This window comes from Acanthaster planci, linkage group LG01 (assembly GCF_054643075.1).
Source record: "Acanthaster planci isolate LZ-2023a linkage group LG01, COTS_SCS, whole genome shotgun sequence".
In the NCBI taxonomy this organism is placed as follows: domain Eukaryota; kingdom Metazoa; phylum Echinodermata; class Asteroidea; order Valvatida; family Acanthasteridae; genus Acanthaster; species Acanthaster planci.
The window spans coordinates 38,656,771-38,681,187 of record NC_141777.1 but is presented as its reverse complement, the minus strand read 5'-3'; the positions used below and the strand labels follow the sequence as shown (position 1 = coordinate 38,681,187).

Here is a 24,417-nt window from a genome sequence, read left to right as displayed (position 1 = left end):
AGCTTCTTGATTTGTTGATTGTTCTTTAAGTCAAAGATTTTGATTTGTTTTACACAAATAAACCTGCCCCTATTCCGAATTTTATAAGTCCAAGTGATTCTGTGAACTTTCCGAGTGCACTGTACCTCAGGCTGTTTATATGAGAGAAATAAGATTTGGTGTCTGATGCCCAAAGATAGGTTTTACTCGAATTGCAACGTGGCCTGTAATATGTGTCCGTGTCAGATTAATGACAGGAGGAATTTTTGTCCAGAATGCCCCCTTTGCTCTACACCATTTGGATTACTTACATAAAGTGGGTGTTTCCTTTCTGCAGCCACTTGTTTTCTCTTGTAGAGAAAAATTGTTGAAGCATGAATTTAACATGGGAATGGTAACTAGATATCCCACAACTTGGACTTGCCAACAAAGGGGAGGCGGGGAGATGTTTCTTAGATGCAGCCCTCCGTTAAGTTTTAGTGCACGCTGACTTACCTACTGAAGCGCATAAGGGCCACTAGCAAAAAAGTTCTTTCGAGTTATTATCTCGCCGCGGCGAGTTAAATCGTTGACGTGTAGTTCGCTGCGGCGAGTTAAATCGTTGATGTGCAGCTTGCCGCGGCGAGTTAAATCGTTGATGTGCAGCTTGCCGCAACGAGTTAAATCGTAGATGTGTAGCTCGCTGCGGTAAGTTATAAGATCTTGCCGCGGTGTCAAATTGATATCCCACTGCAGCGAATGTTTCAATAGTTTCATAAGTCTGATTCAGTGCGCCGTTTTCACATGTATCGTTAGGGTGAAATGCAGATTTGGTTTTACATTGCTAATTGGAACATGGGAATTGAGGATGTTACATTTCAACCAAGCTTGATTTCCAACACAAAAGAAATCTCTTTTGGGATTATGAATTTCCATATCAAGAAGTGGTTTAGACTTCTTTGACTCACTGGTAGACTGCCTTATTATGATGCCTTTCCATTTATAAATATAACTTTGTTGAGATGCAAAATCGTTTTTTGTTCCAATTAGCAATCTAAAACTAAATCTTAATGCATTCCTGATCTGAACAAATCTTTTCTTTTCTTTCAAGATGCTCTCGGAACAGTGAATGCCACCCCCAACCTCTTATGAGGTTCTCTGCGGACAACTTGGGATTGAACATGCAAGATGGATCATTGACAAATGAAAACACAATTCAGACAATCTTGAATTATGAAAATATATTCCACCAAAGCCACTACATTATCGCTAATTATTCACTAAAAGTCAACAGCTGATTGTTAAAATCTCCACGCAACTATAACGTATTAAAAGTAATTGCACGTTTTTTTCAAAGTCGCCTACCATACTTTGCCAAATTTTCACATATCAAAATGTATTCATAGCCTAGATGCGACAGTCGAACTGTACAGAGTATTTACGAGTTAAAACGTGCCCCATTCGAAATGCACCTACAATTTCTAAAGTATCAACAGAATTTGTGTGCAGTATGAATTTTCAGTTTCAATCAATCAATGTCACATATAATGTTCAGGAATTCTTACTCGTCTTGCCTCCCTCGCTTTTTGTTATCAGACTTCTCAGAAACTGATTCTTAATTCTCAATTCACTGAAATCTTTCAGTTTACATTTCAATTTAATACACGTACTCCTTCGGTTCTTTCAAATTACCAAAATCGTTTATACTTTCAAAACTACAGATCTTTCTTGTTTGATTTATCACTTTCCCCTATTAAATTATCTATTTTCTGTTGATCTTCATCTGAATCCTGTCTTTATTCTTTTAATCTCTAAAGTCTCAACATCGTCGTTAAATTCTGTTTAGTTAACATTCAAAATTCTCTACCAACCTCTTCTTTCGAATCTTCAGTTTTTCCTCTGAATTCTCAGTTTTTATTATTAACTCTCAGTTTGTATTCCTTCATTAACTTCTAATTTCCAAAAAATCTAATTTGACTAAACGCACTTCTTATCTAACAATTCTCAAGTTTTCCTCTGATTTTTTTAAAATACTTTTCCAGGATTTTTAAACACTTTCGATCGCCATGAATGAGGACGAAGCTAACTTATCGGCATGCATATGTGGACTTGTGTGTACGTGTACCTGCAAGAATGTGAAGACTCATCAACTGGACGCCTATCCATGTCAGTAGTCTTTCAAACACAAATTGTGTCATGGAGAGACATTTTATTCAATATTCCTTCTGTCGATGTTCGGCACTACGCGCATGACCACGATTGATCGAAAGTCTGAGTTCACTGGCCCACTGCGGTGCGGCCGCCCGCGCCCGAAATGGTCTCTGAAGAAGCATGACGTCATGAGGAATATTGTAATTGGATAGCTACAGTGTACGGTTTGTAAAATATACGTCCTGTAAACACACAATCTCATTGGCGGGCACGCTAGTCCTTTTAGCAGCAATATGAATAATTAAGTATTGGGCGATTAGTTGGGCTCCGAGAAGCGAGAGCAGTCAAGCGAACTTATTTGGGTGCATTTTTATCGGAATTGGGAAGGGGTTTTTGTTCTGGCGGTATTATAGCCAATGCAAAAACAAATATATTTTTCAATCGTGCACTAACCTAGTCGTGACGACAGAAAACTAGGGAACAATGTCCGTATAAGCATGCTTGATGCTTCTGGAGGGGCGGGCAATTTTTTTGAGGAAATTAGGTGGAAACACGCTCGCTTCCAGTACGACCAGTACAACCTCAAATGAAATTCATGAACCCGGAAAATACAAACATAGATGTGAGATCAATCTATGTGAATGAACTCTCAGAAATTTTGAAACGGAAGTGATATTTTGACTTGCAACAGTAAAGCTGCATTCATATAAGATGCAGCGCAAAGCACGATGCTTTTGGGACTGGAATACGTACATGTAAACAGGTAAACTGGCTGCTGCATTTCCCTTATGCTTTTTGGCAATGGTTCGGCGCGGCAGGAACCAGTGTAGCATTGCGTCATTTGCATTGTACACTTGTTTTCATTTGTAAACGCTTGTTATATAAATGGGTCGTCAGCAATGTTTTTTCAGGCATCGGAATGACAAAAACATTTCGTTGTAACGGGAATTTCGTACAATGCAATTTCGCAGTAACAAATTTTCTCCCCATAGAAATGTGCACATTTTCGCTGGGAACGCAGTTGTGTGTTTGTCTGGAATTTCACTACAGCTGTACTGGGCGTGTATGGGGGGGGGGGACATATGACGCAAGATATGCGGTGAAGGAGACTCCCCCTATTGTGTCTTCGTTTGTGTTGATGGAATCTTTGGAATTCCTATCAGATTTCCGAAGGGGTGCAGTAAGCACAATAGGGTATATTGGGTATACAACTTGTGCGTCACATGGGGGGGCGTTCCCCTTTACCGCATATAGTGCAGGGTATCCAGGGCAGGCTGATTTTTCAAGTGCGCACTTGGCTTCCTCGGTTAACGAGCTGTAAAAGCAAAATTTTACAATTCAAGTCGTACGTATTTAAAGGGTTGTCGATACCAACTTGAAAACTTCCAACACACATTTTGGTATTGGTGTGTATTTCTCAAGAAATGGTTCTAGAGAATGTTAAGATAACACGAGTAAATATGTGTTGAATGCCACAGCATGTAGGCCTATGTCACATTTGGTTTTAGTTCTGAAGGTGAAATAAAACATGATCGGCAATTATTACCTCATCCACTAATTTAACATTGGCAAGAAATGAAAGCAGAAATCTAAAACCAAAAAACAAAGAAGCAACAAACAAATTTAAGCAATATGAGCCAACACGAACCCCACAAAACGAAATAAACAAGACGGAAGGAGATTAGATTTCCTTATATCCGTTTCACTCTTGAAGTAGACCTTTTTTCCACTTATCCGGGTTCAGTTTTGTTTTAACGGGGGGCAGGCGGGACGGTGACATTCACAAGCCACATACCAAATTCTCGGAACTTTTTCAGTTTTGCAGGATGACCACGTATGCTAGCGGCATGCATGACAACAGTTGAGTGATTCTGCTTCTGCCATTTTGGATTGAAAAATGTCGGGCCCCATGGAAACAGGTCAGCATCTAACATTTTGATATTCACGTGCACAGGTTTGTCACCTTTCAATAGTCCATTCATTACTGACTGATCAGCCGGGTATGATCCCTTTTTCTTGTTGGAATCTAAAATTTCGACCCATGCCTTCACAAACTGGATTGTCGCTTTGGTTGGTTTCAGGTATATAAAGCCAGCGCAGAAATTAGTTTTCTTTACTATTCTGGTAGGAGTAAATCCTCTGAGACACATGTCGAAATCTCCCTGGAAATGTGGAAAGGGGTCCCTGAACCAAAACGTGTCAGAGTCGGTAAACAGAACCTCAAAACCTTTTTCTAGAAAAGACAAAATGTACGCCTGGCGTTTGTTCATAATTCCGTAGTACTGGCTGCGATGGCGACGCGAGTGTTCAATGACGTCCATTTCTCCAGAATTGGTCCTTTGGACATAAACTGCTGGATCCCCCTTGGCATATGTGCTCAAGATATCGTAAGCCTTCGGATCCTCTGCGATGACTGTTGTGTTTATACAAATGCCCACCCTTTTGACGCTCTCTAGCATGTTCAGCACCACATCTACATACGCAAGGTTTGCTGTGGTCAACATGACAACACCAGGTCTCTTCTTGATGTCGTACAAGCTGCAATTGGACAAGGGTCCCCGTCTGAATGGATCTACTGAAGCATTAACACTGGTGTTTTGAAATATCTCTCGGGTGCCATTTATACACCCACATGGTTTCTTATCAGTCAGCTTCCTCACAGGCTTAAGTACAAGACTGGAGTCTTGGGAGTAATCTGCAAAAATGTGAGCAATAGTATACATAAAGGAACATCACACGTGACAGGTGGTTCTCTTCATCATTAGGCTTTCGTAAAGAAAATCGAGTTGAATCATTTTTTGATTCCATGCATCAACCTTTTTTAGTCCTAAAAACTGATAAAACATCTGTCACATTTTTTCTCTCAAACGGTTAAAAAGGGCGTTCATATAAAAAAAAAAACTATTTGACTTCCTGGGCATTAGAAAATGCATTTTTGAAACTACATGGCAGTGACGTGAGTTAGTGAGCAACCCTTACCGTAAGTATTTCCATGAATTAAATTGGGCTTCAAAATTTGGACAGAAATACTTGTAACATGGTCCTGGTCTTTCTACTCTGACGCCAATACAAATTTGGCCATCAATATGGAAACTGCATAGGGTAAAAAATGGAGGCACCAGGATCCCCTTTAAAATGGACAAAGGTTTAACTTAAATGAGAGACAGGGTGCTCTTGTATGGATGGCAAATTTAAAAATAACATTTGCACAGGCCTTCAAATCACTGTCCTTCCAGGGGAACCTCTGGTATGGAATGTTCCTCATTATACCTTAATTTTAAGAAAGTTTATTGTATGTTTATACCACGAGTCTTTCTTGGCACGAGGGAGTGAGCCAAATAGCTCCACCAGCGCTTCCCTTCAGACAGTCGTATGGTCGATTATAGACCAGTTCACTAATAAATTCTGATCTATGTGCGCATGCACATAGATGGCTAGTGTAGATAATAAGCTTGAGCTTCACGTTTGTCTTCGGAAAACCCTTTAATGTCATTATAGCAACAAGTGTGTTCCTTGATTAAAATAGGTGAATAGTTCAGGGTAGCCTGCACCGTTATATTTGACGTTTGCGCATGAGCGAAAGACCAGTCTCACTTCTTAATCATGGCTTCATTGCCGTTTCAGGCTTAACCCCCAACATTCAAACCGCTTATAGGCATGTAGCGTTGGAAAATAATTAAAACACGTCCAAAACAGGACGAGAGTATGCACTGTAGTTTTTTTTTCAAGCCAAACGTTACTTTTTATTGAGCGAACGGTGTTGAAACCAATATCTGGAAAACCTCAATAACCCGCAATTCAGTTCGCGGAAGAGTGGTGCATGGTACCCTAACGTATCGCACAGCTAGTTTATGAGCTCATACAGACAGGATCCATACGGATTTTTGTCGACCTTGTGCTCTTAGAACGAAAGAGATATTTCAAGTCTTTATTGAAGTCTTAACTCAAAAAATCTCTTTAGATCAGAACCTAAAAGCTAGGACAGTTGTAGGCGGTTTTCTGAAGACAAAAGTAAAGACAAACTGTAGAAATTGAGAGAAAATGGCGTCGAAATGTATGCCTCTGAACATATCCAGTGGGCCACTCATGATCACTGCCTACCCTTGTAATTTATACACATGCACACATAAATAATCTTTGATAGTGAACTAGTCTACTAAGGGAGGTTTTCAATTGGAAGAACAAAAGCATTTGCTAAATCAATCACTTACTAATGATGAACAAGATGAAGGCCGCAGACTGGAGGAAAAACAGAATTTTATACACTTGCTCGTAGGCCATCTTTTGCAAGTCTGTTCAAGAATCAGAGTAGAAATATCCGTTTCGACCTAATATGACAGATACATTGAAAGCAATATTGACAGATCCAAAACGTGTACTGAAGGGTTATTATACCCAGCAAGAAATGAGACCGAGGGGTACCCCCCCAACATGTCCAATCCCTATACACATTCCAGACTATTGTTACTTAACACATCCCCCCCCCCAAGATGTCTGAAAGGAATTCCCTAGATTCCTGCGAGACAATGACCTACACAAAGCAGGGGGGTTCTCTCCGTCTCATACCTTGCTGCATATGAGGGTTATGGAAGAGTAAACAGACCCGGGCCAGCAGTCACAAGGTAATTCTCACATCTCTCTGTTTAGCTGATGCGAATGGAGATTCCATATGCAGCAAGGTATGAGACGGAGAGAACCCCCCTGCTTTGTGTTGGTCATTGTCTTGCAGGAATCTGGGGAATTCCTTTCAGACATCTTGGGGGGATGTGTTAAGTAACAAGAGTCTGGAATGTGTATAGGGATTGGACATGTTGGGGGGGTACCCCTCGGTCTCATTTCTTGCTGGGTATAGGAGATTCTGTCCTCTGGAGTGTTTCCCTGCCTTGGAAACATTGCCAACTTGTAGGATAGTATTTACACTACTTCAGAAAACGCTAAATTGAAGTCTGGGACCCAGACGTAGACGGGGTTCGCTGTACACATTCGTCAAAATGCTGAAGTAGACAAATCGCACGGTGAATTAGCAGCACTATACATTGTATCTCGAACAACGGGCGGGCATATTGTGAATTTGGCGTACAACTGGTGGAGGGAATGAGATTATGTTACAGGTGACAGAAAATAAGTATGTTCGGTTGAGCGACCGGGTGCGAATAAGAACGTATTTGTTCTCTTCACGGTCAGTGGGCACCCATTTAAGTTGAGAGCGGTTTTCGATATACCCAGCAAGAAATGAGACCGAGGGGTACCCCCCCAACATGTCCAATCCCTATACACATTCCAGACTATTGTTACTTAACACATCCCCCCAAGATGTCTGAAAGGAATTCCCCAGATTCCTGCGAGACAATGACCAACACAAAGCAGGGGGGGGGTTCTCTCCGTCTCATACCTTGCTGCATATGGTTTTCGATGTGCAGGTTGTAAGGTTGAGTGTGTGGTTTGCCTAAGGCATTCACTTCGTGTTAGTGCGGCACAGCATTCACAACCTTTTTCGATCCGTCCTCTATGCTTAGCATTGTATTAAACAATATATGCTATATATGCTAGCAGAGTTTGTGCACGTCTTTGATCACAAACTGAGCAACAATTGAACCTCAAAGCAGAGGTTCTGAAGCAAAGACTTCCTCGTCGCTGACGCAGAAGCTAAAAGAATCAACAAACGTCAAGTGGCACAGAGAGGGAAATCAGAGGCAGTTTGAGTTTAACCAGCAAGTACCAGCTAAGCTTTATTTCCCTTCACCCCAATCTTTATTAATAAGTCAAAAAATAAATATGTGAATTAACATAAAACCTAAGCCTCAACTTTCAGTGCACCAACTGTCAGGCAGACTGCTGTTGTGCCGAAATATACCAGCACAATCGGAATCTTGGTGTCCCAGGTTATTTTTTGGTATACGTGTGCTAGGGAAGAATCGTCTGCCATTCCTAGGTTTTACCGTGGGTTGTTACTTTGCACGGTAGACAATATCTTCCTTTACACTGGCTTATATCCTGACTGCAGGCTACACGTTATCAAGAACACAGCAACAGTCTGCAGTCCAGTCGGAGCATGGAACGGGCGTGAAATTTCTCCTGGATCGTCGCGTTGCATTTTTGTCACGAGCTGAGCCTGCAGGAGTGTTTTGGTGAATGCAATGCTGGCTATTTTTTACACCAAACTTGTGAAATTGGCTCTTCAGTGCGGATTTCTTTTGTGGGAAGGGGCAATATAGCTTTGTGAGCATCTCGATCAACCAAAATTTTGTTATTTTTTTATACAGTGTGAATTCCCAATTAGATCAACTTCAAATGCGGGTATACGATGTCTGGTCGAACCCCCCCATCGGAGACCCCCCCCCAAAGTTGAATGTGCAGAAACTAATAGAAAATTAAACGTAAGTGCACCAATACCCTTGTAAACAATGTATGTTTCTGATTGTTCCTTAAAAATGAGACATTAAAAATATCTCTGGCCTGACCCCTCGGAAAAATTCCTGGATCCGCCCCTGCTGCCCAACACCAGCCAGGAGGACAATGGAAAGCGTTTTAAAAAATTTAGAGGCATGTAGATCAGCTGGAATTTTGATGGAAACTACAGCTGTCAGATTTGAAAAATCAATTCTAATTTTAAATTGTACTAGAAATGAACAAGGCATCAACACCTGTTTTCGATTTTTCATCATGTCAAATGCAGTCAACATTTGTAGGGAAGTAAACTGTCCTATTCTTCCTTAAAATTAACATTGTGTAAAACATTAAATCAGTTAGCTCATTTTACACAAGCTTGTAAATAAACGCCTCAAGGAAAAGCAAACGGGTCACATGGTAACTCTCCACTGCTTGGTCACCACTGTTATGCAAGACGTGGCCCTTACGCGTCCTTTTATTTGTGAACTAGAATCAGTAAAAAAAGTAAATTTTAAGGTTCACGATCGATATGCAATGGACCCACTGAGATACTGAATCGGGTCACTTAGTAGGACCAATGGAAAATTAGATTTTTGTTTTGTTTTGTTTTGTAAGGACCAGAAGGTGCTAAAATTTCAAGTTTGTAATTGTGAGTTAAATATAAGGTCACTCTGTGGGATAGCAACGAATTTTAGAACTGAACTGATGCATTAATAAAAAGATCAGAAGATACTCCACGTATGGGAATTCCTTTCATTTCAAAACATGAAACAAAAACTGAAATTGTTTACAAATTTACATTTTGCATTGAGACAGATTTGTTCAGGAGTTCAGTTGTGAAAACACTTATGCATGAGATTGGTGTCTCGAGCATGAAACCAATGAAAACAGAAGCACACATGAAATAGTCAGTTCCTTGAGCACATATAGCTAGAAGGAAAGATAGAAAAATCACCCTAGTCTGTACCAACAACCAGCAATTTTATGTGAGCCAAGGCATACATAGCCTTGGTAACGCCAATTAAAATGCAAAATTCCACTGGAATGTTAACCTTAGGTCAACAGATTTTTGTTTCGATTATTCGACATGAATACAAAGTGGTTTTAATCAAGATGAGTTAAGAATACTTAAAGTTTGATATGAAAACAAGAAACTGTGAGCGCTAATTTATTAACGTTAATACTTACCTAAGTGATGTAGACACTGATCGCCGAAACTTACTTTAACCCGCACATTGGTCGAGTACCTTGGAATGTTGGATCAATTCAGAGATATGTTAGAACAAAAAAACGTTAAAAGAAAGCGCTGTTCATTGGCCAGTTATCATTATGGGTTGTGCGAGAGCTCTGCTTGCTACACTGTAAATATTGAGGGCATTGAGCAGAAACACACCTTGTCAAGGGTTTCTCAGTGGCTCTATGCGTCGATACATTTATTCAACGTTGAGAATTCCCCTTCAGCCTATATTTGATGAAAACGTTGATTGATTTTTAACCCACAGTAACATAAATTATGCAAATGCTGTGATAAGGTAAGAAGCGTGAGGCATTGTCATTATACAGTTTATATTAAATAGAGTACTGTTCTACGGTGGTGTTATCGGAAAAATTTTTCCTGTGTGCGTGGATTCATCTTACGCATGGAAAAGTTTTAAGACAATTTCTCAGTTTTTTTATTCAACCGAAAAAGGCCTCGTGCTCGCACTTCATTTCCAACCCTCACTCAGCCTCCCCCAATAGAAAAGGGGAACTCTTTCTACTTGAAATCATCCATGCCGGTGATCCATTTAATTCAATATCATTTCATTTAGAGACATTAAGACCGCATAAACAAGTTCAGCTTAAACGACATTCAAATTGAGCCATTGAAAGGCTCAGGCTTTGGATTTGTTTATAGTCAGTAATCCACATGCCTAGGCCTATTTCAAACTTTGAGCCTTTCGTTGCGAGGTAAAATGGCTCGTGTGGGTAGCTCTGCATCGTTCTCTCGATACCAGTGTCAAATGTGATATTCCTGCGTCCAAATTATCGTTATAAGTTAGTTTCCGAGGAGTTTCTGTTGTGATTAGCATTTCGAACAAGAAATTGACAGATGGCAAGGGCTGGGTAGCTCAGAGAGTTGGCCCGATGTTCTAGAGATCTCTGGTTCAAATCTCGAGCCAGTCGGTCTTTCCTTTTTCTTTTTCTGTATTAACTTTGCAATTCGTTTTCTGCTTATATAATTCCTTGATTCTATATGGCTGTGTCTAAGGCTGTCCTAAGACATTGGGGGTGCTGTTCGCCTGCAGCTGCCGTCGCTATTCTTCAATCTTGCTTTGCCTATATTTTTCGTCAGATCCTGTTATATCGCCTATTATGTCCTTTGGATGGGTACTTCTTTGGCGAACTGCATTTGCATTGGTTTGGGCATCGTGTGTGTTGGTGAAGGTGACACATTAATCGGTGTATACGTCTTATACGTGTTTATGTATTCCACAGCTGCACATTTCGAGCAGGTATTTTGATTATATATGGATTATTGACTATCACGTTGGGTGTCAATCTACCCTTTGGGATTCCACTGAGTTAAGTTCCACACTGAGTCATTTGTCTACGAACCAAATTATCATCTTGTAACCATTTTGACGACTGAACTTTGTCCAACAACACTCAAAAACCGCTTTGTAAGAAAAGACCTAAGGTGTGATTATGCATCAAGACAAAGCTTTGATACCTATGCTATGCTGTGTCTGGCCAGGCCCCCCAAAAAACGATTTGTTGCAACATCCATGAAAACCCAAGACTCGATGGTGACAATCATGGAAAGCTGATTCCAACACACCAGGCATACCCGTGATTGAACAAACAGGGGACTTTATTTATCAGTGTAAGGACATTAAACCAACATCTATTTATTTTTATAGTTATTGAATTGCCAATGCAAGATATTTCCCAGTAACCCTCCACATCATTGTTACACGAATTCAAACGATTGCTTACTTATTTAAACCTTGGAAGAGTAAGGGTATTATGGCCGAAGCTTAACGTATTATCGACAGGAATGCAATAATAGGCTATTAAAAAAAACATGAGGGGAGAATTCCGTTTTTTAACCGGCGGTTATTCGGGGTTAAACCTCCAGATAATCGGGGCTTTACACCGTGCATAAATACAAAACTCATGAATATTCGGGTCAACTTTAGCTCAGATTTCCCGATTTAGTTTGCGACAAAAGAGATGAGTTGGAAGGGGGAAAGCATCTCCAAAAAAGGCTGCTTTTGCGGTATGATTAGAGGACTAAAGGATTAGTGGTATCTCTTGTCAGTATTGACAAACACTAGTTTGTGGGACTCAGCCGTGCAGGTTTTGAAATTCTTATGATATCTGTTAATATTTTTATTACATTGGATATTTCCAGCTTTTTATTGATCATTTCATTTTTGAACGGTTGAAATCGGTAAAGAAAAATTGAGATTTTTTTTTTTTGGTGAAGAGTATCAGACCAAGTGACCTACTGTATTGTGTGCTACCCTGTCTCACACGCGGCCCGAACAAAGCTTTGGGGCTTTGAATGAAAATGGTGGAGCCATAGCATTAAAAGATTTGTGAGGAGACGCTGGTATTGCCAAAAGGATTGAGAAAGTGGTTCATGCAAACTTGCCTGATAAATATACACATACATTTTGCCGCGTCAAGCAAAAAATTGCACATTAAAATTTAAAGTCGGCGTATCAGCTGCAGAGTATAAGCCGCAACGCGGTATCGACATGTCGAAGTCATCGCACGCTCTGCACTGCTGAAGTGCCAGTATACGTGGAATATTTACTCGGTACCTTTACGTGACGCATTTGAAGAGTTCATTTTGCACTTCGGAAAAAAATTGGAAAATGGGGCCAAAATAAAATGTCATCAGAACTTTGTAGCGGGTATATGACATTGAGTTATGAATCGGAGTATTTTGGACTTTTGTTAATTTCCCCTTTTGTAAAAGTGCGCGGCGAAAAAGTGCCCAATTTTAGGATTCGCGCCACTTTCGGGTACGACATTTTCCAGTGTTATTCCGAAACGACGAGTTAACACTCAACGGTTCTTTAAAGAACCACACCTCGCCCAAAAGAGATTGATTCCATTGTGTACCCGCAAACCTATTTCTCAAGTGTTATTACTAGCAGTGCATGAACGAGTGTTGACCTTACGCCCTCGAAATTACCAATTGTGCGGGCTTGGTCAGTGTTCTTTCTGGGTAAGCCATGCAGCAGTTCGTTTTGTTCTTTTGTTTTCCAACAGTCACCAAATAACCAGTGAAATAATAAACAGCATGGATTACACAACCTTAAAAGACAGAAATTAAGCAGACGCACCGCACGATTTGTGAGGTGTGAACTGTACTTTCAAAAGTCTGTTTTGTCCCTCTGAACTGGTTTCCTTTATTTCAAACACGTCAGAAGAGCGAATGTACACGGCAACCAACAAAAGATAAACCACGTGGCAGGCAAAAGCAGCCAACAGCTTGGGCTAGGCTGTGGGATGCGCTGAGGCAGGGCACGGCGGGGCGTTTATTAGTATAACGTATGAGAGTACTGGAGACTATTGAAAATAGTCCTATATCCACCCGACCCCCGACCCCTACTTAACCATTTTTAAAAACTCTAAACAAGTGTAAAAACCCGTTTGACACTTTTAATCTCTTTCAGCGGTTTCATCTTAGGACTCTGACGGTTTGAGAGTGGGAAGCTGCCTCCTGTTGACTTTGTAAACCCACTCAAAAGACCCCACACCCCAAGTTCTTTTTTTTTTCTTTTCCCTTCCAACCACTCTCTACACTACACTTTGGTTGCTGCAGCCTCTTTCTTCTCGATCGTTTGCTACAACTATCCACAAATTTTTGCAAGACATCTGTATAATTTCACTTCTTCTTTAGTGGAGATGTATTGCAACCTCTGTTCTCAATGTGAAACAAGGTTTTTTTTGCCTAGACAACAAAAAAACCAAACCATTTATATCTGTTGGTAGGTTTACATGCGTGTAGATCCAAGACACTTCTTTCTATAAAAATATACAAAGAATTGTCTTTGTTTTGTGTGACCAAATCGCTGTGCTTCCTAGCTCGGTGCGATATACCTCGCCACAGAAGGTATTTGTTGTACAAAATCTCTCGAGTTGGAAAATATCCCTCGAGTTGGACAAAATCTCTTGAGTTGGACAAAATCTTTCGAGTTGTAAAAAGTCTATCGAGTTGTTCAAATTTCTGAAGTTGTTCAAAAGCTCTCGGGGTGTTTGTACCAAGACCAAACCTACACGAGTCCAACATGCGCAGCGCAGCGGTCTTGTTGGTATAGCTATATAGCATCTCCCGTTGCACCTCTTTGACTATAAAAAGGTTTTGTTGCACTCCAAAAGAATTCCACCAATATAATTGAAATAGTATCTACTTCAATCTATAAACAAATAGATATCATAAGAAAGAAAACACAACGCAATCTAAAATAGAAAGCAAAGACCACAGCCAAGACTTTACTACTATTCTAGCACCGCCAAGTAATTTGAGTCTACCATAAATCACAAAAAATAGTATACATACAAATCACAAAGTATAGCAAAATCCCAAAGTTTCGTACAAATCCCAAAGTTTCGTACAAATCCCAAAGTATAGAAAAAATCACAAAGTTTAGTGCAAATCCCAGAGTTTGGCGCACATCACAAAGTGTACATATAAATCCCAAAGTATAGCAAATCCCCATCAAATAAAACTTGTTTCTTTTGTCCGCGGTTTGAAGTTCGAGTCGAGTTCGGTTGCGTCCTCGAATCTTTTAACAAAGTATCGCATACGGGTATACTTGGCTTCTGGAACGTGTTGGATCTTTTTGTTGCTGCTCCATTCGACCTGCTCCGTCTTTTAGTTTTGGGGGATGTGGAACGAGATCGGTGGAATGTCTACCGAATGCAACACAATTGAATAGTAGAAGATTTCTTCTCCATTTCGGTTGTGGAACGTCGAGATCGAAACTCTAGCACGATTTGTTCGGTGCAGTACTCTAGTACTCTAGTCTTTTTTACACTCGCTTTGCTCGACTCTTTCCCGTAGCTTCTTTCCTGTCGATCTCGACTGCCACCCTCATTTTTTTCCTTATTCCTCTACGAAAACCCCAAGGCGCGTTTTACACCGATAACCATGACCCAGACAATACTGAAATTATATAACTCAACCCCCTTTGAAAATACTGGACGATGTGGAACTATTTTCTCGACATCCAGAACTCCGATTGCTTGTGACGCGCCTACGCGGGATAAACGATGATTGGGTAAAACTTTGTGCACGTCACTCTCGGAGAGTACATTACCGGTATACAATACAATGTTACACGTACTGCAAACCCGGTTGTGTTCGCTGGAACGCAAACGCTGGAAAGCGATTGTGAGAACCGCGGGCATCGGTTCTAGTAGTATATGTCTCGCTTGTTTTGTATCTTTTTGGCTCATGCAATCTCTTGCTCGGTGGGGGGTTTTGATTAAAACGCCATGCTGCCACCAACGATTCGTAGTTTGGGGAATCGAGGATCGTTTCTGCATTTCTTGCTAGAGGCGTGGGTCATTAAACGGTCTCAGTGGGACAAAAATGATCAAAGTGTTGGCAAAAGCTAGCGAGATCGTTTGCCTGATCGTTTTGTAGCAAGTGAAGCTTGCCTTTCACACCAAGAACGGCTTCTCGCACAGGTTCTAGAATTATCTCTTGAGTTTGCGATGAAATCTATTCTACAGACGTCAACGAGGAGATTGCTCTGGTATGTATTTGACAATAGGCAAGAAGCTACATGTTTCTTGGATGTAATCCTGAGTTTGTCCAAGCATATCTGGCGAGCGTTACTTGTTTGGTAGCTGCAATTTGTCTAAATTGTGGGTCAGACTCTGTCTCTGGTGCAATTTGTCTAAATTGTGGGTCAGACTCGGTCTCAGGTAGAATTGTAGAGCTTGTGGGTACTATTTGGCAGTGCTATAATATTGGTAGAGTCTTGGCTCTGGTCTTTGCTTTCTATCTTGGATTGCACTGTGTTTTCTTTCAAATGATATCTATTTGTTTATAGAAGTAGATACTATTTCAATTATATTGGATTTCTTTTGGAGTGAAACAAGTCCTTTTCTATAGACGTAGAAGTGCAACGAGAGGTGCTGTAGCTATACCAAAAAGACAGCTGCGCTGCACATGCTGGACTCGTGTAGGTTTGGTCTTGGTACAAAGAATTCGAGAGATTTTGTCCAACTCGAGAGATTTTGAACAACTTGAGAGATTTTGTCTAACTCGAGGGATTTTGTACAACAAATACCTTCTGTGGTGAGGTATATCAGATATAGAACAGCACTGCACCGAGCGAGGGAGCACAGCGATTGGGTCAAACAAAACGAAGACACGTCTTTGTATATTTGTATAGAAAGAAGTGTCTTGGATCTAGACGCATGTACACCTACCAACAGATACATGTATATATGGTTTTGGTTTTTTGGTGTCTAGGAAGAAAGCCCTGTTCCTTAATGGGAACAGAGGTTGCAATACATCTCCACCAAAGAAGAAGTGAAATTATATAGATGTCTTGCCAAATTTGTGGATGGTTGTAGCAAACGATCGAGGAGAAGGGCTACAGCAACCAGAGTGTAGTGTAGAGAGTGGTTGGAAGGGAATAGAACAGAAAAGGAATTTGGGGTGTGGGTCTTTTGAGAGTTTTTAAAAAGGGTCGGGTAGGTACCCGGGGGGTTGTGTAGGTAAAGGACTATTTTCAATTGTCTCCAGTACTCTCATACATTGTACTACTCGTTTAAATTTCATTCTTCAAATGTTGCCGTATAAGAGCGGCAGGGACGTCTTTCAGCGTGAAAATCAACGTATAAACTGCAGCTTACATTCCGAAAAATTAGGGTACTTAATGGCTCTGCATGCTTTGGTCTCTGGACCAAGTTGATCTGCATTCACTGTACCAAACGGCAAGGACATACAGGCCTACACGCAGTTATATCGATTCTTGTGCATGGGTAAGGAAAGAAAAGGAAGTAATAGTTAGTATCAAAAGTCAGTCTCTCAATAATTATCAATCTTTCAAAAGCAGCATATACATTAACTGTCCCAGGTGATACAGGTTACACTGTGGACCTTTAAGTGTTGTGAGTGTTCCTCCCCCAAAAGTCCCTTGCAATTTGCCTTTGAAGTCGCCGTGGACACGGCGGATTAACTTTACAGGAGATTAGAGCGTAATGAAGCATTTCTATTGCGTGCGTTTGTAGCCAGATGAAGCACCCAGGTTTGGATGACCACAATGCAGGATGTTCATGACCAAAAGATAATGAGCTCGTTGTAAAGAACCCCTGGCGGCACCACGAAAAACCCTGAGGTACCGCAGGGGTCAACCTCAAGTTACCACCAGTTAAAAAAGGAATTCTCCCCTAAGCGATGTCAAAAGGAACGTCGCGGACACAGTGACATGTTCTTAGACAACATGAGTTTAATAATGTTTGTCTACTGGGGAAAGAAATATCTTGCGCTTTGTTTTACCTCCAAGTGGGTAATGATGAAAAATTGCAATTATCATTTACATGTATTTCCACATCGCTTCAATAAAAAATAAAAAGACTAAGCCAAACCAAATGAGGATTTGCTTTCAGGTATAGGAATCAAATATTCATAATAAAGTTGCCGTAATGAATTAGAGTGTACAAAGGGAGGAAAAATGAGATTTGCTATATCAGCAAAAGACTATTCCTTATTTTTTTATGTAGGATGTTGTTACACAGACTAAAGGATCTGGGAACTGATTTTTTTTTAAACAGCTCTTTCTTGAGACCAGTATGTAGAGAAAATTTCAATTGATTTGACAACTTCTTTAGCTGGTAAGGCTTCCAGTGTAATGTGCATAATTGAGATTCACAGAACGTGATCGTGAAATGTTTTGTAGACTTTTTTACACTGTTATACGCAAGTAGGAGGTGAAAATCCCAGTCCCCCTGCAAGGTTGCGGTACGCTGGGTAATGCTTACCGGCACATTACTCGAATGTGCGCTTATTATGTTATAATTTCCCAGGGGGCGGGGGGGGTTCAAAACGCAAGGGCTTGCTCGTGTAAGAAAGCAACTGAGCTGAAACGCCTCATCTTGTGATTTGCAGTCAGGTAGGCCTTACTACTGCACAGCTTGTAGGGCGCTGTCAATTTAATCCCTTTCTACACCTTTACTATTTTGTCCTAACTGCTGGTTCCAATGTTTCATAATCTAAACTTGACACATTTTCCCAGTTATTACACAACACAGTAGACTAAAATTTCAGCCAACCTTGTTCCCAAATTACCCTTAAATCATGCAAGATAATTCCTGTGAGTGATTTCGAATACTAAGTACCCTACTTTTGTTTTTATTGGGACTTTTCAGAGGTGATTTCGAATCCGTATGTGATTACCCACTGATTCCGAGAGATTATCTCGAGAAACACAGAGTTGAACTCACATTATTTTGAAATGATGTGTGAACACACTTATAATTTTAAACTCCGTGGTGAGCAACCGTTAACTTTTACAGTTTTTGCGAAAACGATGTCTGAACACAGACAGGGTGGAATGGCTGCAGTGGTGTGATTGATTTACTCTCAAACTACATGTACTGAGTTCATGATTTGACAACCCAACCTTAAACCAGTCTGAGCGCCCTTACGTATTTGATCCCATTTTCCTTAAAATTGAGTAGGCCAGTACTAGGCCTATTGGTTTAATTGTATGTGCTGCCCAATGGATGGGTTATGATAATGCACTTTTACATTCTGGTCATGCAACAAGGGCTGCTCTATCCCATGGATTCTCAGATGATACAGTGGTTAAGTTGTCCTTTATTCTCCAAGTGTCCCTGGCTCACAATTGTAGTTAATCAATGAAATGAAAATATTTTAATTCCAATAAATATAATTGGCATAATGCACCTATTCCAGTTTCCACGCAGGAAGTGGGTACGTATGGTCAGATGGTAATGCTAATTTTTATTTCTATTTTCTTTTTAGGATTATTTATTCTTACATCTGGAAATCCCTCTTCCCCAGATTAAATCATCTCATACAAAATAAAGTCCAAACAAACAGCAGAATATAAATGAATATGTAAAAGCCTCAATTTGTCTTTAAGCCTACATTCATGAACCATATCCATATGCTGTAATTTACACAGTGATTGAGTTTGTGCTCTTTTCCCTCTTTGTTTACATGGACATGGTGGCACTTGAGTTATTGACAGAGGCAGACATGGAGCAACTCACTCCCAAAATTGGTTTACGGGTCAAGTTTGTTGACAAATGGAGGAAACATGTGAGTTTGTAGTATTCTATTTTGGATTGGAACATGCTGTATTGTGAATAATGCTGTGCTACAAGTGTTTGAATGAAATATGCGGTCGTGTCAATGGCTTATTCAAGCATTTGAAATACATCCATGGTGTACATTCTGGTACTTCAACAGTTGTTGTATACAGACAAGACGGTTGCCTGGCAAAATTCCAACACCTTTCATCATATAGGCGCCGTATTTTGGCAGAACACACAGACACTGCAACAGGTGAATATGCCATGCCTCAGAGAACATCTGATTCAGAAAATGAAATGCAGACCGAAGGCGATGAGATGACTTCACGGACTGATGAACCACACGATGGCATTGATGATTGCGCATATGAAGAGGAGTTATTCGAAACTGTTTCATATTTCATAGCAAGTATGAGAGCGTCAAGTATGCCACACTCTAGCGTATAAAAAGTGATACATGAAGTTGAAGAACTAAGAAGAGAACTGTTCAGATAAGAGAAGTGTATTTCACTAACCTTGAAAAGGTGTTTGATGAATTTGGATTTGTTCAAAAAGCATTTTGATGAACTTAGATCTCAGCATAACCAGGATAAGCACTTAAGAGAAAAAGGCTATCTCAATAGCCCTCAGAAAAAAGTTTGGGTCAGTCATTTGTTACACAAAGTGTCATTTGTTACACAAAGTGTTGTTACACAAAGTGTCATTTGTTACACAAAGTGTTGTTTCTACACAAAGTGACGATTTGTCAGGAGGAGTTCATCAGACCCTGAAAAATTACACATTCCAGTATATCCCCATCACTAAAACAATTAAAAAACACTTGGAGCAACCAGGAGTCATGAAAGCAATTCTACATCAGAAACCATCTCAGGATGATAGCCTGTTGAGAACATATCTTGATGGTAATTACTTCAAAACTAAATTTTCCGCAGAGAACAGTGTTGTTATTCCGATATTGCTTTAAAGAAAGGCACACAAAAGCTCTCCGGATTTTACATAAGTCTACTGTGTCCTCCTCCTCAGTATCAAGCTTCACTTGCAACATTTTGTTGGCTGCATGTGGCAAGAGAACTCAAATCACAAAGTACACTTCTCTAACATAAAGTACAAGACGAAATGGAGGTGTTTAAAATGAAAGTTTTAAAAGGTGTTGAAGACCGAGTCTAAATTTGTTTTTGGTATTTAAACTGTTAGTAGAAGCTGCATCAATGTTTCAGTTCGCAAGAAAAATGTAAATTTTGTAAATTTAAGAAGAGAAGTGTTTGTTTGGTGTTGAAGACGAGCAGAAAAAGTTGGGTATTTCATATTTGGAGTAATTGTGCATGTTTCTAAATTAGAAGCAGATATGCTGCATTCGTATTCTAAAAGGTGCTGTTTTGGATTTTGTTTTGTTGTATTTGTGAAAACACAAAATGTACCCTTTCTATGTTGCAGTGTACAAGAAGATATTAAGATCTTCGTAAGGTGTTGAAAAGGAGCAGAACAAAACGGCATTTTGTTTTCTTCTTTTATATTGAAATATGAAAAAGAGCACATGTTGTTTCTTTTTGTTTTCAGGTACAACAAAAAGGAACCACAATAGCATGATTATTTTGAATGATGCTGTAGAACCTGCTACCACAGGAGGGACCCCGTTTAAACTTTAAAGGGTTTCTTATTACTGGTAGCAGGTGCTGCTTCTTCATTCTAAACATAATGTGCTGTATTAATTTTTGTTTTCTGTACATGCATTGTAAAAATACAAATGTAGGAGCTTCACTTGCCTCTGTATTGTGGTGAAGACTACATTTTGTCCATTTAAGTTTGTGTATACTTATTTTGGTAGCAGATCGATGCTGCATTATCATTAAAAACATGCTGTTTTGGTTCTTTATTGTTGTATCATTTTTACAGTGTTAAAGACGAGCAGAAAATGTAGTGCATTTCTTATTTTAAGTTTGTGTATGTTTTTAAACTTGTAGCAGATGCTGCATTATTGTCTTACAGGGTGCTGTTTTGGATTTTGTTTTATGTTGTATTTGTAAAACCACAAGATGTTTCATTTACTTTTCTTTGTTTCAACATACAGTCATACAGCATGTGTTAATGAAAACAGGAGGGAGAAACATTCCTTTTTTTCTCGAGGCCCTTATTTAATCAACAGTTGGATGAATATTTACTCATTTGATGGTTAGATAGAGCACAGCAATAGCTTTTGAAAGGGATTCGTGCCCAACAAATTGTAAAAGTGAATGAGATCAACCAACAAGTGGTCATACACGGGATGCATTTGCTCAACTATTGTATGACTAGATCCCAATTAATGAGGACTCGTTTCAAATTGTGCCCAGTTATGAGGAAACAAGTTACCAACAGTTGTGCAACTCATATTACCAAATGCAAGGGAAACATCTAATTACCAAATCTTGGGCATAATATCTCAACCAATGGTTGGGCAGTTTTAAACAACCAATTATCGAGTGGGTAGTTTGCTTTAAATATTTAGGAAAGACATTGCCCAACGACCGTTGGGCAAAAATTTCCCAATGGATGTACATGTTGACTATTGAACCAACGTTGGGTAATAAATTGGGCATTTATTTGCCCAATAATGTTATGTATGAGAAAGGAAATGTGTTACATTTCGTTTTAATTCTGAAGGGGTAATGAAAAATTATTTCTACGATCGTCCACTGATGTAACGTTGACAATTACAAGAAAATGAAAGCTAAAAATCTATCTAGAAAACCACGAAACATGAGTCCACACAAACCTCACAGAACAAAATGAACAAAAAGAAGAAAACTGGACTTCCCTATATCCGTTCCGCTCTTGAAGTAGACCCATTCTCCGTTCATCCAGCTTCAGTTTTGTTTTTTATCTGGGACAGGCGGGATGGTGACATTCACAAGCCACATCCCAAATTCCCGGAACTTTTTCAGTTTTGCAGGATGGCCACGTATGCTAGCAGCATGCATGACAACAGTTGAGTGATTCTGCTTCTGCCATTTTGGGTCGAAAAATGTCGGGCCCCATGGAAACAGGTCAGCATCTAACATTTTGATATTCACGTGCACAGGTTTGTCACCTTTCAACAGTCCATTCATTACTGTCTGATCAGCTGGGTATGATCCCTTTTTCCTGCTGTTATCCAAAATTGCGATCCAAGCCTTCACAAACTGGATTGTCGCTTTGGTTGGTTTCAGGTATATAAAACCAGCGCAGAAATCTGTTTTCTTTACTATTCTGGTAGGAGTGTGGCCTCTGAGACAGATGTCGAAGTCTCCCTGGAAATGTGGAAAGGGATCCCTAAACCAAAACGTGTCAGAGTCGGTAAACAGAACCTCAAAACCTTTCTCTAGAAGAGACAAAAAGTACGCCTGGCGTTTGTTCATAATTCCGTAGTATTGGCTGCGATGGCCACGCGAGTGTTCAATGACGTCCATTTCTCCTGAGTCGGTCTTTTGGACAAGAACTGCTGGATCCCCCTTGGCATATGTACTTAAGAGGTTGAAAGCCTTCGGATCCTCTGCGATGACTGTTGTGTTTATACAAATGCCCACCCTTTTGACGCTCTCTAGCATGTTCAACACCACATCTACATAGGCAAGATTTGCTGTGGTCAACATTACCACACCAGGTCTCTTCTTGATGTCGTACAAACTGCAATTGGACAAGGGTCCCCGTCTGAATGGATCTACTAAAGCATTAACACTGGTGTTTTGAAATATCTCCCGGGTGCCATTTGTACACCCACATTGTGTCTTATCAGTCAGCTTCCTCACAGGCTTAAGTACAAGACTGGAGTCTTGGGAGTAATCTGCAAAAAGGTCAGCGATATCATACATACAGGAACACGTGACAGGTGGTTTTCTTTATTGATAGTGCTTCAGTATGAAAATCCAGTTTAATCTTTTTTATTCCATGCACGAACCTTAGGTGATTTTTATTCCTATAGCCAATGTTTGAAGAGTGAACCCCGTTACTGTGCAAAACGAAGAAGTAAGATAATTTGTAACAAAAAAATGTGTAACTGCGTCGAAGTGAGTCAATGGGCAACCCGATATCGTGGCTATTCAAAAATAAGTTTTGGATTCAAAATTTGAACGGAAATACTCCTGAAATGATCATGGTCTTTCTGTAATGATACCGTAGCAATATTGTCCTCAGTTGTCAATTGTCCAGGAGAGAATAGACAATTCGCCAACACAAAGAATCGCCAAAGAAACGACTGTTTACCAGAGCTGTAGACTCGAGTCACTTGACTTAGACTCGAGTCGGACTCGAGTCACTATTTTTGTGCCTCGTAACTTGATTTGTAACAATCAGTTGTTGACTTGTGACTTGACTTGGATTTGCAAAAATATGACTCGTGACCTGACTTGGACTTGCGCATTATGACTTGTTACCAACGCAAGTCAGAAAACTATTCGGTCGAACCCATTGCAGTTTGAAACTAGGCCTATCAACTTATTCACGCCTTGCGTTCTTAAATAATCATCGTAAGATGATTTCGTTCGGCTTGCCAAGTTTACTTCGGTCTTGTCTGCCCAAGGCCACGTCTGAATCACTGAGCTGTTGTGTTTTAGTCTTGCACATTTGTTTGGCAGTGCTTACGTTTTTCATTGTTTTTCCCCCAACTTCATGCTTCGTTTTAGCCTTATGTTGAATTATTCATTTCATTTGATGACGCCATTCAGCCTAGAATTGGAAACAAAAATAGCGTCCCGATCTCAAAGGCCGGAATTTCCGCGTCAAAAACCGCGTTTAGGTGGCTGTAACATGCCTTCAAGACAAGCTAATAGGTTATTTTTATAACATTTACCCATAATCATATATTTGTCGAGCATTCATCCCCTCAATTTCCAGTTTGAGGGGGAAATGGGCCAGATTCGCAGTATAAAGCGAGCGGAGACGTCATACATTGTTTCCGTATACCGACAAAAATTGAAAATGGCTGAAATATTTTGGTCATACACTTATCTGCGCTCATCTCAAGTTATCGACTAGGCTACTGCCCCAGACTTTAGAAAGCTTTTTGTGAGCGCTCAACTCAAAGCGTCTCTAAAAAATAGTTGAACATGATGTTGGCAGATGTTTCAGTTCGAAAACGTCGTTCGTGAACGGCACGTGAAGCATGTTGACAGCTGGAAGGTTATTTGCATAACTTCCGCCGATAATCACTAAAGTGATGTGAATTATGCACATCCTACCATTCTTACTAAAGTTTGTTTCCACCCTTGGTCAAACAAAATATCCAAATCCTTCCTATGTGGTTGGTGTCGCGGATTGTGGAATAAATATGGAAGCTCTTTGAACCAAGACTAGGCTGTGGCTTGATATCACAAATATGGCGCAACTTGACTGTTACTTGGACAAAAGGTCTTCCGACTTGCTTGTGCTTGGACCAAATTGACTTGACTTTGGCAGCGATCAAATTACTTGTAACTTGACTTGTGACTGGACCAACTGATTTGTGACTTGACTTGCAATAATTGACTTCTGACTTACTTACAAAAGTCGATTGTTTACCGCAGCCAAACTTTGAGCTAAAAGTTTAGAAGTTTCCTCCCAGAATAATATCACAGATTTTTTTCATGAATACGGAAACTGCATTTGATAAAAACATCCAGGCATCAA

At 40.1% G+C, this 24,417-nt stretch overlaps 2 protein-coding genes across 10 annotated transcripts in view; both read right to left on the bottom strand.

Annotated features, from left to right (window-relative positions):
• Positions 1–1,184: 1,184 nt before the first annotated feature.
• Positions 1,185–24,417, bottom strand: part of LOC110980519 (UDP-galactose:fucoside alpha-3-galactosyltransferase-like) — a 23,600-nt gene continuing 367 nt past the window's right edge. Inside the window, exons 1-4 of one of the 3 annotated variants that reach the window (XM_087142100.1) lie at positions 9,893–9,911; positions 9,688–9,746; positions 6,321–6,401; positions 1,185–4,804 (exon numbers count right to left, since the gene is read on the bottom strand). In XM_087142100.1, coding sequence (XP_086998226.1) covers positions 3,861–4,804; positions 6,321–6,390 — 1,014 coding nt within the window. In that variant the 5' untranslated portion in view covers positions 6,391–6,401; positions 9,688–9,746; positions 9,893–9,911 and the 3' untranslated portion in view covers positions 1,185–3,860. Of the gene's footprint in view, positions 4,805–6,320; positions 6,438–9,687; positions 9,747–9,892; positions 9,912–24,417 lie in introns of those variants that run through there. The other 2 variants (XM_022237280.2, XM_022237278.2) reach the window with 2 other exon arrangements.
• The window catches only part of LOC147800735 (UDP-galactose:fucoside alpha-3-galactosyltransferase-like), an 18,485-nt gene continuing 15,211 nt past the window's right edge, over positions 21,144–24,417 (bottom strand). For all 7 annotated transcript variants that reach the window (XM_022237275.2, XM_022237273.2, XM_022237277.2 and 4 more), the window contains one exon: positions 21,144–22,597. In XM_022237275.2, coding sequence (XP_022092967.2) covers positions 21,642–22,597 — 956 coding nt within the window. In that variant the 3' untranslated portion in view covers positions 21,144–21,641. The remainder of the gene's footprint in view (positions 22,598–24,417) is intronic.